The sequence below is a fragment of the Oncorhynchus mykiss genome, chromosome 3 (assembly GCF_013265735.2).
Source record: "Oncorhynchus mykiss isolate Arlee chromosome 3, USDA_OmykA_1.1, whole genome shotgun sequence".
Classification (NCBI taxonomy): Eukaryota; Metazoa; Chordata; class Actinopteri; order Salmoniformes; family Salmonidae; genus Oncorhynchus; species Oncorhynchus mykiss.
In genome coordinates this window covers 21,733,052-21,744,284 of record NC_048567.1, presented here as the reverse complement: position 1 = coordinate 21,744,284, position 11,233 = coordinate 21,733,052, and the positions used below count along the sequence as shown (strand labels likewise).

Here is an 11,233-nt window from a genome sequence, read left to right as displayed (position 1 = left end):
GACAATGAACTGAGTGAGTCAAACAGCATTCGGTTAGAATTTTATAGCAAATCAAAAACACATGGCTACAGTGTACGCTTGACTATCGAGACACATACTTGGTTGACAATCCAGGCCAAACAATGTTTTTTGGAAAATAGCATCCCAAAAGAGAACAGTAGGCTGTCCTGTGTACACTACCACAGTCTGTTTGCCCAATGGTCAACCAACCCATTCCTTTCCTCCTCCCCCATCTTCACTCAGCTCCCTGTCCTCCTCCAGCCTGGTCATCACCTTTCTTCTTGATTCCAGACACAATGTCATCAATGCGGAGTAGCAAGATGGCCGTCTGAAAGGCAAGAAGAGACCAAAATTACATTAGTGGGGTTCATTGAAACCTTTCACTGTTTATTCAAATCATAAAATAAAACTAGACTAAATGTGAGTTTCATTGCATTCACTTTGATGTGAAGGAGATAAGGCACTGGGAAGCACTCATCCTTCAGAGTAGTAGAAGTGAAAATCTTATTGCATGGTGTCTGACTGCATTCACAACAGACAAGGTAACACAGAATTCATCCATGCCTTTAAAAAAAATATTGTAAGCATTTGTGGCAGATATATTCGACATGATCACTTTCAACAGCAGCCCATTGGCCCCTCTTACCTCCACAGCAGTCTTGTAAGTCTGGGCCTTCACAGCCAGTGGCTCACAGATGCCTAGCTCCATCATGTCTGCCAAGGTGCCAGTCTCTCCGTTCACACCCCATGATGCACAGGCCTCCAGGGTGTGCTTGGCCTACAGAGGGTAAGATTAATAAAACGATTCTGCTGTGCCCAACAAAATGACAAAGGTGCACATTTTAGAGTAAACACACGCGTACCCTGAGAGAGGTGAGCACGCGAATGGTGGAGGCTCCACAGTTTTGGATGAGTGTACGGGGGATAACCTCCAGGGCCTGGGCCACGGCACGGTAGGGCCACTGCTCCACCCCGGTCAGGGTCTTGGAACGCTCCATCAGCCTCTTGGACACAGCCATCTCCACCGCCCCGCCTCCAGGGAGTAGAGATGGGTCCAGTAGCACATTACGACACACCTGCATGGCATCCTGCAAGTTACGCTCCACCTCCTGAGGGACAGAGAGAAACACATAACACTTTGTTTGGATCCACAATGAAGCATTGAGAGTGATAGCACACCATGAGGATAATTCATTCTGTCTGGTTACGGTCTGCCTGACTATGAGCTGCTTCTGCCGTAACGGAGACATCTTGCTATAGTCTTTGTGCATGAGGGGTAACTTGTAACGTACAGCCAGTATCTCTTTGCTGGCTCCTCTCAGCAGGATGGTGCAGGCTTTGGGGTCTTTGCACTCTGTGACGAAGGTGAAGTACTCATCTCCAATCTTCTTGATCTCAAACAGGCCGGCGCCGGTTCCCACGTCCTCCTCACGCAGCTCGTCTGTACGGCTGGCAATGCGAGCCCCACATGCCCTGAGAAGGAGGATAATGATATCAGCGTTAATGGTCCGTTAACAGACTATTTAAAACGATTAGTCATCACATCTTCAGAATACAGTGTGGAATTGATCTTACCTTGAAATGCGGTTGTTGTCAGTCTTTCTGACACGGCGGATGGCTGTGATGTTGGCCTTCATCAGATAGTGTTGTGCCAGGTCTGGGGAGATGAGTGGAGAGATGAGTTTCTCTGGTCAGTGCAGGGGGAGCTTTGGAGGATTAAGAGCAGTTTGTAGAGAATTTTACATAGTGTGTGTGCGCGCGCGTGTAGTACCTGAGATGCCCTTCTCAGTGAAGATGAGGTCTGGCTTGAGGCGGATGATGTCTTCACAGATCGTCTGGATATACTCTTCCTCCATCTGAAGGATCCTGGAAAAGTCTTCCTCACGTGTGATCTCAATGTCAGTCTGCATAGGAACACAACATTTATTGGCTAGTACCTGCTACTGTTATGCTTATACTGCATGTGTGCATGACTGTACAAACGTTTTCAATACCTGGCTCTCGCCCTTCTTGTACTCCAGGGAGCAGTCCAGCAGGATGATGCGGGGGTTCTTGATCATTCTGCGCATGCGGGGGTGAGTGACGTCCTTGTTGACCATCACGCCTTTTAGCACACATGAGTCCTCAATGAAGCCACCAGGCACCTATAACCATAGCAAAACCACGAGGAATCAACCAACCTGGTGTCACTATTCCAATGACCACACCTTTGTCACTGATGTCAATCTTGCAAGACATTTAACGTATACACGCAAACGTTAAAGCTCACCTTCTCCACTTTGGCGTACAGCTTAATGTTGATTTCCTTGCGTCCGTGCTCCTCCAACTCCACAGTGCGCACGGCGTCCAGGGCAATATTACACGCCATGGTAGACCAACGACTCAAGGCCTTGGTGCAGATGGCAGAGTTGATGATCTTCAGCATCTGTGCCCTGTCATTCACATCCACCGGGGTGCTGGGAGGGAACAAAGACAGTCGGTCAATAGAACTGAGTGTAAAAGTTTGCGAGGGAGAATTGTGTGTGTAAGTGAATGCAATTGAGTGTTCATCAGTAAGTGTGTAAGTGTATGCAATCTATACCTGATGTCTTTGAGCATGTCGAGCATGTCGTCCAGGGCGTGTCTGTAGGCACTAATGATGACTGTGGGGTGCATCTGCTGCTCCAAGAACTGCTCTGCTACAGACAGCATCTCTCCAGCTAGAGACAGAAAAAGAATGTTAACCAAGAGCTGTTTTAAAATGTGCACACAGTACGATGCTTAGAGGACGATTGATGATGCATAAGAATCAACATGGGCCCTCTGAGATGGAGTGCCACAACATCCAATCCTAAATAGCCTGAAGCTCAAAAGGGTACATTCACTATGTTGAAGAGGTTGACTGGATCTCAGTCATTTCCATGTCAATCGAGTGAAATGAAATACTTCCACTACCAGGCCACTTACCGAGAATGATGACTGACGTGGTGCCGTCTCCCACCTCCTCATCCTGGGTGCGGCTGATCTCAATCATGGACTTGGCTGCCGGGTGCTGCACTTGGATCTGTGTTTGTTTACAGGAAAAGTAACTTGAACAGACCTGAATTTGTTTACATTCACCATCTTCCAAAGCAGTGCAAGGGTGCTGATGGGAAATGTAGTGCAGTAACCTCACCTCTCGGAGGATGGCATTGCCATCGTTGGTCATGACAATGCCGCCCATGGGGTCTAGCAGCATCTGTTAATAGATGGGGAACAGTTAAGACAGTTCTATTTTGGCGTCACTTCAGGATTGAAGTATCTAAGTGCCAGGAATTGTGTCTTGGTACAAACCTTCATCATGGCTCTTGGTCCCAGGCATGTTCTGATGACATCTGCTATTGCCTGTAAAATTAGACTTTGTAAGACTGCAGGAATTTCTCATGTTTCAGCAAACATCAGAAAGAAAATTATGGGGGAAGGGTAAGTCGGAGAGGTGTGTCATCTTTACCTTTGCGGCACTGATGTTCCCTTTCTGAACCTTGCGTCCAGACTCCCTTTTCATATTCTGGCCTGAAGAGAGAAGATAATTGAGGTGGCGACAGAGAGAGGGTCTCTTAACTTGGCCTAAGCTCAAAATTACTGACCATGATGCTGCGGTTTGTACAGTGCATTTGGCAACTTCACTGACAAATTGTAGGCCGATAAGTGTATAGTTAGAAGTAGAGGTCGACCAATTAATCGGAATGGCCGATTTCAAGTTTTCATAACAATCGGATATCGGTAATTTTGGACGCCGATGTTGCTGATTTTATATATTTTTTTTTACACCTTTATTTAACTTGTCAGTTAAGAACACATTCTTATTTTCAATGACGGCCTAGGAACGGTGGGTTATATTAACCAGGTGAAATTGTGTCACTTCTCTTGTGTTCTTGCACGCAGTCAGGGTATATGCAACAGTTTGGACAGCCTGGCTCATTGCGAACTTTACGTAATTATGACATAACATTGAAGGTTGTGCAATGTAACAGGAATATTTAGACTGATGGATGCCACCCATTAGATAAAATACGGAACGGTTCTGTATTTCACTGAAAGAATAAACGTCTTGTTTTCGAGATGATAGTTTCCAGATTCGACCATATTAATGACCTAAGGCTCGCATTTCTGTGTGTTATATAATTAAGTCTATGATTTGATTAGAGCAGTCTGACTGAGCGATGGTAGGCACCAGAAGGCTCATAAGCATTCATTCAAACAGCACTTTCATGCGTTTTGCCAGCAGCTCTGCGGTTTATGACTTCAAGCCTATCAACTCCCGAGATTAGGCTAGTGTGATGTGAAATGGCTAGCTAGTTAGCGGGGTGCGCGCTAATAGCATTTCAAACTTCACTCGCTCTGAGACTTGTAGTTGTTCCCCTTGCTCTGCATGGGTAACGCTGCTTCGAGGGTGGCTGTTGTCGAGCCCAAGTAGGAGCGAGGAGAGGTACGGAAGCTATGCTGTTACACCGGCAATACTAAAGTGCCTACAAGAACATCCAATAGTCAAAGGTATAGGAAATACAAATGGTCTAGAGAGAAATAGTCCTATAATAACTACAACCAGAACGTCTTACCTGGGAATATTGAAGACTCATGTTAAAAGGAACCACCAGCTTTCATATGTTCTCATGTTCTGAGCAAGGAATTCAAACGTTAGCTTTCTTACATGGCACATATTGCACTTTTACTTTCTTCTCCAACCCTTTGTTTTTGCATTATTTAAACGAAATTGAACATGTCTCATTATTTGAGGCTAAATAGATTTGTTTTTATTGGTGTATTATATTAAGTTAAAATAAGTGTTCAGTATTGTTATTACACACACACATATATATACATATATATATATATATATATATATATATATATATATATATATATATATATATATATATATATATGTATCGGCTTTTTTTGTCCTCCAATAATCGGTATTTAATTTCTGAACTTACATTTGCAAGATTGTCTGCAACATCGTTAGCTACCGTTTTGCCACAGACCCGAACCAGATACTGAGCCCATCCCCCCAAAACGAGGAGACAGAGAAATAGCTCACCTTTGATCTAGCTAGTAAGGCAGATAGCAAATTAGCATCCATTAAAAATTACCCGAAGGGTTTGTTAACTACGTTAGATGCTGTGCATACCATTACCAAATAGAACACTAGCAGAACAGCAGCCCTGTTTTTTCCCCAAATTGGATAAAAGTGTGTTGATTGTTCCGTTAACTACGCAGCATGACTGTCACAACTCGAGACATCACTGGCTAGCTAGGCCCGAACCCCGGGCATCACATCGCATGAATGAAAAAGCTCACAAATGTAGTAAAATACACTTAAAACACTTATGTATTTAATTAATTGATAAATGTTATAACTTTGCTTATCACTCACTCAACACGACGATTGGTCTTCCCATCATTTTGGCAGCGTGCGTTGATCAACCGCCTACCAAGTTCTCAAAAGCAGCAAAGGAAAGGCTTATTTGTTTGTGGCTGGGCGGGTTGGGCAAGAAATGACCAATTAAGGACGAGGAAATGTTGATGAATAGCCGTACAACCCAATCTGCGTGACTACGAAAGAGGAAGTCGCCAGTGGGCGCTATCTTCAAGTTAATATTGTTTTCATCGTATGATTACCCTATCAAATCAAATCCTATGCCGCAGTACATATATGGACATTATATAGAAACCCAATAAATGACCAGCTCTGTGGTATCAATTATGTGCATGAAGGCTTAAAGCTACCTGTATCTTCAAAAGTGTAGCTACATTTACGAGGCTTACCATTTAGTGCTCTTCGTCACTGTTACACGCGCATGTTTTGCATTTTGGGATATGTAGTCCAGAAAGAAACAAGCCCATTCTGTGACGTTTTTGTTATTTATCAAATAATACCCATGCATTGGACATTGCCTGATCTTCAAGTTGATAACTCTTTTCATGTAAGACATCTCAAATTATTTTAATAGTTAAACATATAAAAAGCTAAATGAGATGTAACAGTCAAATTTGATGTAAAACGCGAATCTCAAGAGGTGCCTTGCTGATGTAACTATACATTCTATGAAAAATAAATAATAGCAATAAATATCACTGTAATTTGATAAAATACACAGATGTCTCTAATAAAACGTACTAATATGTGGATGATGTGCTATATTGTGTATGTAACACAAAACAAAATAGAGTGATATGGAGTGTAAGTAAATATCAAATGGAGTTCAATATGATAAATTCAGTACAATGAGGGGACATTTCAAACTTTAAGGTTGCTTCTCCTCAAGAAGAGCAGGTGAGATGCTTGGAATAAAAGTCCAACTGAAATCTAAGCCTGTCCATAACGCTTCAGTAGTCTTCACCCTATTTTCACACAAAAATGGATGTGTCTGCTAAATCAGAGTTTCCCAAACTCTGTCCCTTTTACCCCCTCATCGCTGCAACTCCCCAACGGGCTCGGGAGGCGAAGGTCGAATCATGCATCCTCCGAAACATGACCCACCAAAACACACTTCTTAACACCCGCCCGCTTAACCCGGAAGCCAGCCACACCAATGTGTCGGAGGAAACACCGTTCAACTGACAACCGCAATCAGCCTGCAGGCACCCGACCAGCCACAAGGAGTCACTAGAGCACGATGAGCCAAGTAAAGCCCCCCCAGGCCAAACCCTCCCATAACCTGGACGACGCTGGGACAATTGTGCGCCGCCCTATGGGACTCCCGATAACGTCCGGTTGTGATACAGCCCGGGATCGAACCCAGGTCTGTAGTGACACCTCAGTGCCTTAGACCGCTGCGCCACTCAGGAGGCCCCTGTATCAGGTATTTTATTCAATATTTATCTATTTGCTTAGCAGACACTTTTCTTTGTACCTGTAAGCAACTTTGCAAAAACTGTTGCACATAATTTCATTTTCTACATTTATCTATAGTCTGAGGTACCTCACTCAGAGTCAAGGACGCTACACTAGTATGCCTTTCTTGGGAATATTAATCGCAACCAGTTTAATGGCAAAGCCAATCTGCACGTGTGCTACCTATTACTGTGCTTGCAGATGCTCCATCCTCTCACATTCAGAACATTACTCTTTTGAAGTTCCAAGAAGAAACTGCTGATTGTTTAATTTAGAAGTCCTCTATGTTATGAGCATTCAGTGTTGCTGGTAAGGCACAGAAAACCAAAGGAGATCTTCTGGTCTGAAACTGTGTGTTGCAATGGGTGGCTCCTTTTTTTCTCCTCATAGTTCATGTCTTCTGCTTCTTTGCCAGTCCACTTATCCCTTGTTTTTTTCTTCTCTCTCATTATTGCACTCTCACAAGTCTTCTCTGGCATTGCCCAGGATAAGGGGATGTGTGGCCACCTCCTTCAGATAGTTGAGGAAATCATTCACCTCACGGCCACCCTATTGACATATACGGATGGTTAAAACCATGAAGAAATGTATCAGAATATTGATTACAGAGCATTAAGTGTTATTTAATCCATGTCCTTTGGAGGAGGAAAAGTGGTGCTGTAGCCTAACCTCGTATTTCCGAGGCTGGTCCTTCTGTCCTGCTGGGACGAAGAAAATAGTGGGGAAACTGGGAAGAAGAACAACAGGTGAGATTAAAAAAGCAGATTACAGAGTAGTAGACATAGACAATAGACAAAAAGTAGAGGCTCACCCCTGGACATCGTAGGTTGGAGGAACGTCGTTAGCAGTGGCATCCATCTTTGCTATAACAATGTGGGTGTTGGCGGACAACTGTAATGAAGAAGAAAATACAAATCTAAATAATGAACGTCTGGATGATGGTTTGTAACTTTCAAAACCAGCTAAGCAACACTTGCAGGTGTGAACCTTACCTGTTCCCCAAGCTCTGTGTATTTGGGCTCCAGGCTTTTGCAGTGTCCACACCAGGGTGCATAAAACTCCAGCAGCACGTCCTTGGAAGGGTTGTTCACTAACTCCTCAAAGTTGTCCGCCACCACCACCTGCAGAGGCAAAAGGGATTTGTTTAAATATCTTCCTACCATATTTGAAAGCGACAAACGTTTGTTGGTTCTATTCCGCTCACCTTGACTGGGCCATCGTTGTTTTCGGGAGCAGCCTCTGACTTGACCTGCCTCTTCAGTTTACCAGCAAAGTAGTCCTCCAAGAACCTCTCCAGGGATTTCCCGTCCCGTCTGCAACGGACGGACAGATGAGCAGTGTGACAGCTGGCCAGACTGCATAAGGGTCTGTGATGGTCATGTGTTATTTAACTCACGTGAACTCCTCCTGCATGCTGTACTTGTGGCCCTCCCTGTTCCTGATGGTGATGAGAGGCAGCTCTCCCCCGTCGGACGGCCCCAGGCCAAACTCCTCCTCCAGCTCTTCCTGGAACTCAGCCCTGTTGGCCACAGCGTAACTCAGCCCCTGAGACTGGAACTGAGTGGCCACTTTCATCACCCTAGGGAGAGAGAAGGGGTAGTGAAAGAGTGATGGAGAGAGAAAAAGAGAGAGGAAGGTATAAGGTAAGAGCAGTTTCTTTCCCCGTGCTGTGGCTCTCACCATCTGACCATCAGGTTCATAGGGACTGTGACTTTACACCATGCCATCATCATTCTGTAAAACCTATAACCGCACTATACTGCAATTGCACTTTGTACACCTCTGCACAACCCTACATATACACACACACACACACACATCACGGTAGCATCCCTCCCTGTGCATAGATTGATAAATTCCTACTGTAAATTGTATATGATTACTGTAAATCAGTGTATAATGTAGAGTTCTTTGCTTACTTATATTGTATGTAGACTTTGTGCAAATTCCTCTATCTGTATATTGTCTATAGATGGCAGCACCATTTCACTGAGTCAAATTCCAGGTATGTGTATATGTAATTGGCGAATAAAGGTGATTCTGAAAGGAGAGCAGCTCTCACCTGTTCCTCCAGTAGTTGGTGCCCTTGATGTTGCGGAGGTAATCCACGTCGTAGTAGGCCACCAGCAAGTCCCGTCCCCTCATGTTCTCTCTGTTCTCAGCAGTCAGATGGGGGCACAGCCCAAACACATTATCTCTGATGAATTGACGGAGAGAGGCGATCGAGACAGCCTCAGACTTGACCAAGCTGTCCTCAAACTTGCTGTTGAGTCGCGGGGGCCGAAAGAGCACCACCATGCTGGTTAAGAGAGACACGAGGATTGTGACATCATTATAAGGTACTACTACTTGGCAATAATCAATGATGTCATATCCAACTAATGTGCCCTCATAGTCTAGTGACCAGAAGGCTGAAGGTTCAGAACCCAAGTGGGATTATATGTAAGGGGAGCTACAGCACATACTCTGATTCCACGCCGTGTTTGAGGCCCAGGCTCAGGTCTGCAGTGTGGGCAAAGCGGTGGCTGTCTCTCATGGCACTAGACGCCTTCAAAAACTCAGCCATCTGAGAGCTGTCAGCACTTGAGAAAAAACCTAACAGCAGGGAGGGAGAATATAAGTCACTCAAATAGTTCACAAAAAAGACCTTTTTAAAATACAAAAAAACTGTATGCAAATGTTTTATTTCAATAGACTAAAGGATCTCTACTTTGCTGTGATTAATAAAGTGAACTCACCAACTACACTGGCTTCAAAATGGTTGACGAATGCATCTAGGTCTCTCTCATTGTGCAGAGGAACGGAACTGGGACCTGCCTGTTTTTTCATGTAGCTCACAATGCCATCTATGGGAACATGGGACAACATTAGATGAGTCATACATACACTAAACCACAAAACAGAACAGCAATGATTTTAAAGTAGCCACCTGCACTCCTGGGTCCATCATAAGCAGCAAAGTCCTCTCCATTGCGGAAGATTTTGAGTGTGGGGTACCCATTGACCCCAAAACGTCCACACGTCTCAGAGTTCACTGTGCAGTCTACCTGGGGAAAATGACAGAAACCATTTATCAATATACCGTTAAATAGCAGTGCATTCAGAGTGGCGGTATCCAGAAGCAGCCCTGATGTTAAAGCTACTATGGGAACAAAGATAAAAGAGAAGTGACACAGCTACCATGTACAGTTGACCCCCAAATTTTAAAGCAATACCAATCCTGTGGAACAAAAATTGGTAAAAAAAAGAAAGTGTAAAGGTACACATTTTGAAAAAATGGATTTTAACTAATCTGGATGCAAGGAAATACAATGCATCCTTTGGGGTATCGTGTGTAGACAAACTAGTATACTCACTTTAGCTAAAGACACTGTCCCTTTTAGTTTTGTTGCTGCAGTTTCATATTCTGGGGCTAGTTGCTGGCAGTGACCACACCTGAAAGAGAGATGAGATGGAGGCGCCATACAAAGAAAAGGAAGAGAATGGGAAAAACATGGGAAAAACGCTAGAGGCAATAGTGTGACAGCTGAGATATCAGATGGCTCAGAAAAATGTATAAGAGAGACCTAGCCTAGTTATAATCCACTACTCAAATATGTCAGAGCAGAATGCACTGACTCGAGTCATGACTCCAATTATAGCTAACTAGATCCAATTATAGCTAACGTGATTTAGTGTCAGTTCACTCTCAGAAGTGAACTGGTAGTGTAATAGCTAACACGATATATCTAGCTAGAATTAGTATGCACTGTTTATGGCGAAAATAATAATCTAACACTGTTAAGAGTTTGAATTGAGCAGACACATTGAGTCAAGATAGCGAGCTAGAGTGTAAGACAGTTTGATCGGCTAACGTTAGCTGCAGTTCTAAATGCAAATAGTTCACCAACAGTGTGCGGTATAATAAATATTAAAATTAGGAATTAATTTGTATTTACTATACATGTTTAGATGGCTGTCGTTCCTTGCATGCTAATGAATTAGCTACAACGCTAGCTATAACACTGCTTACCAAGGCGCGAAGAACTCCACCAACACAGTCTCGTACTCTGCTACCATGTCATCGAAATCAGAATCCCCGAGCTCGAGCACGTCGCTGGCGGCTACAAAGACTTTCTGCTGAGCCAACGCAAAAAGCAAGAACATGCGAAATGGACTCAACGTACCCATCGCAGCAGAATTAAGTGCTCCCAATAGCGATATACTGTAGCTGATATCCTCTGCTTTTCACTACCTCTCACTGCTCTGCATTCAATCAAGTTCACTGCCGGGTGGGAGTGAGTGTAGTAGAGCTGTGACGTGATCAAGAACATCTGTGTGGGTCTAGGTGACGTCTCGATGTGCGCCTTGGAGATTGCACTCTTATAATATTTCTCA

At 44.0% G+C, this 11,233-nt stretch overlaps 2 protein-coding genes and 1 non-coding gene across 3 annotated transcripts; all 3 read right to left on the bottom strand.

Annotated features, from left to right (window-relative positions):
- Nucleotides 1-23: 23 nt before the first annotated feature.
- Nucleotides 24-5,775, bottom strand: LOC110513517 (T-complex protein 1 subunit gamma). The gene is made up of 14 exons (XM_021593310.2): nucleotides 5,396-5,775; nucleotides 3,470-3,531; nucleotides 3,313-3,363; nucleotides 3,155-3,217; nucleotides 2,947-3,043; nucleotides 2,582-2,699; nucleotides 2,270-2,456; nucleotides 1,995-2,144; nucleotides 1,772-1,904; nucleotides 1,576-1,657; nucleotides 1,293-1,473; nucleotides 864-1,109; nucleotides 647-778; nucleotides 24-328 (listed from the first exon to the last, which is right to left on the bottom strand). Exons 1-14 carry the CDS (start codon nucleotides 5,421-5,423, stop codon nucleotides 236-238), a joined length of 1,623 nt encoding a protein of 540 aa, XP_021448985.1. The 5' UTR covers nucleotides 5,424-5,775; the 3' UTR covers nucleotides 24-235.
- LOC118964374 lies at nucleotides 429-564 on the bottom strand. Its single transcript, XR_005051423.1, has one exon. It is a non-coding gene; the product is annotated as a small nucleolar RNA SNORA15 (small nucleolar RNA).
- A 1,133-nt stretch (nucleotides 5,776-6,908) lies between the features above and the next one.
- Nucleotides 6,909-11,178, bottom strand: pdia7 (protein disulfide isomerase family A, member 7). Its single transcript, XM_021593324.2, has 12 exons — nucleotides 10,869-11,178; nucleotides 10,213-10,291; nucleotides 9,786-9,903; nucleotides 9,595-9,702; nucleotides 9,322-9,451; nucleotides 8,919-9,155; nucleotides 8,253-8,435; nucleotides 8,061-8,169; nucleotides 7,849-7,977; nucleotides 7,668-7,747; nucleotides 7,526-7,583; nucleotides 6,909-7,405 (listed from the first exon to the last, which is right to left on the bottom strand). Exons 1-12 carry the CDS (start codon nucleotides 11,024-11,026, stop codon nucleotides 7,316-7,318), a joined length of 1,479 nt encoding a protein of 492 aa, XP_021448999.2. The 5' UTR covers nucleotides 11,027-11,178; the 3' UTR covers nucleotides 6,909-7,315.
- Nucleotides 11,179-11,233: the final 55 nt, after the last annotated feature.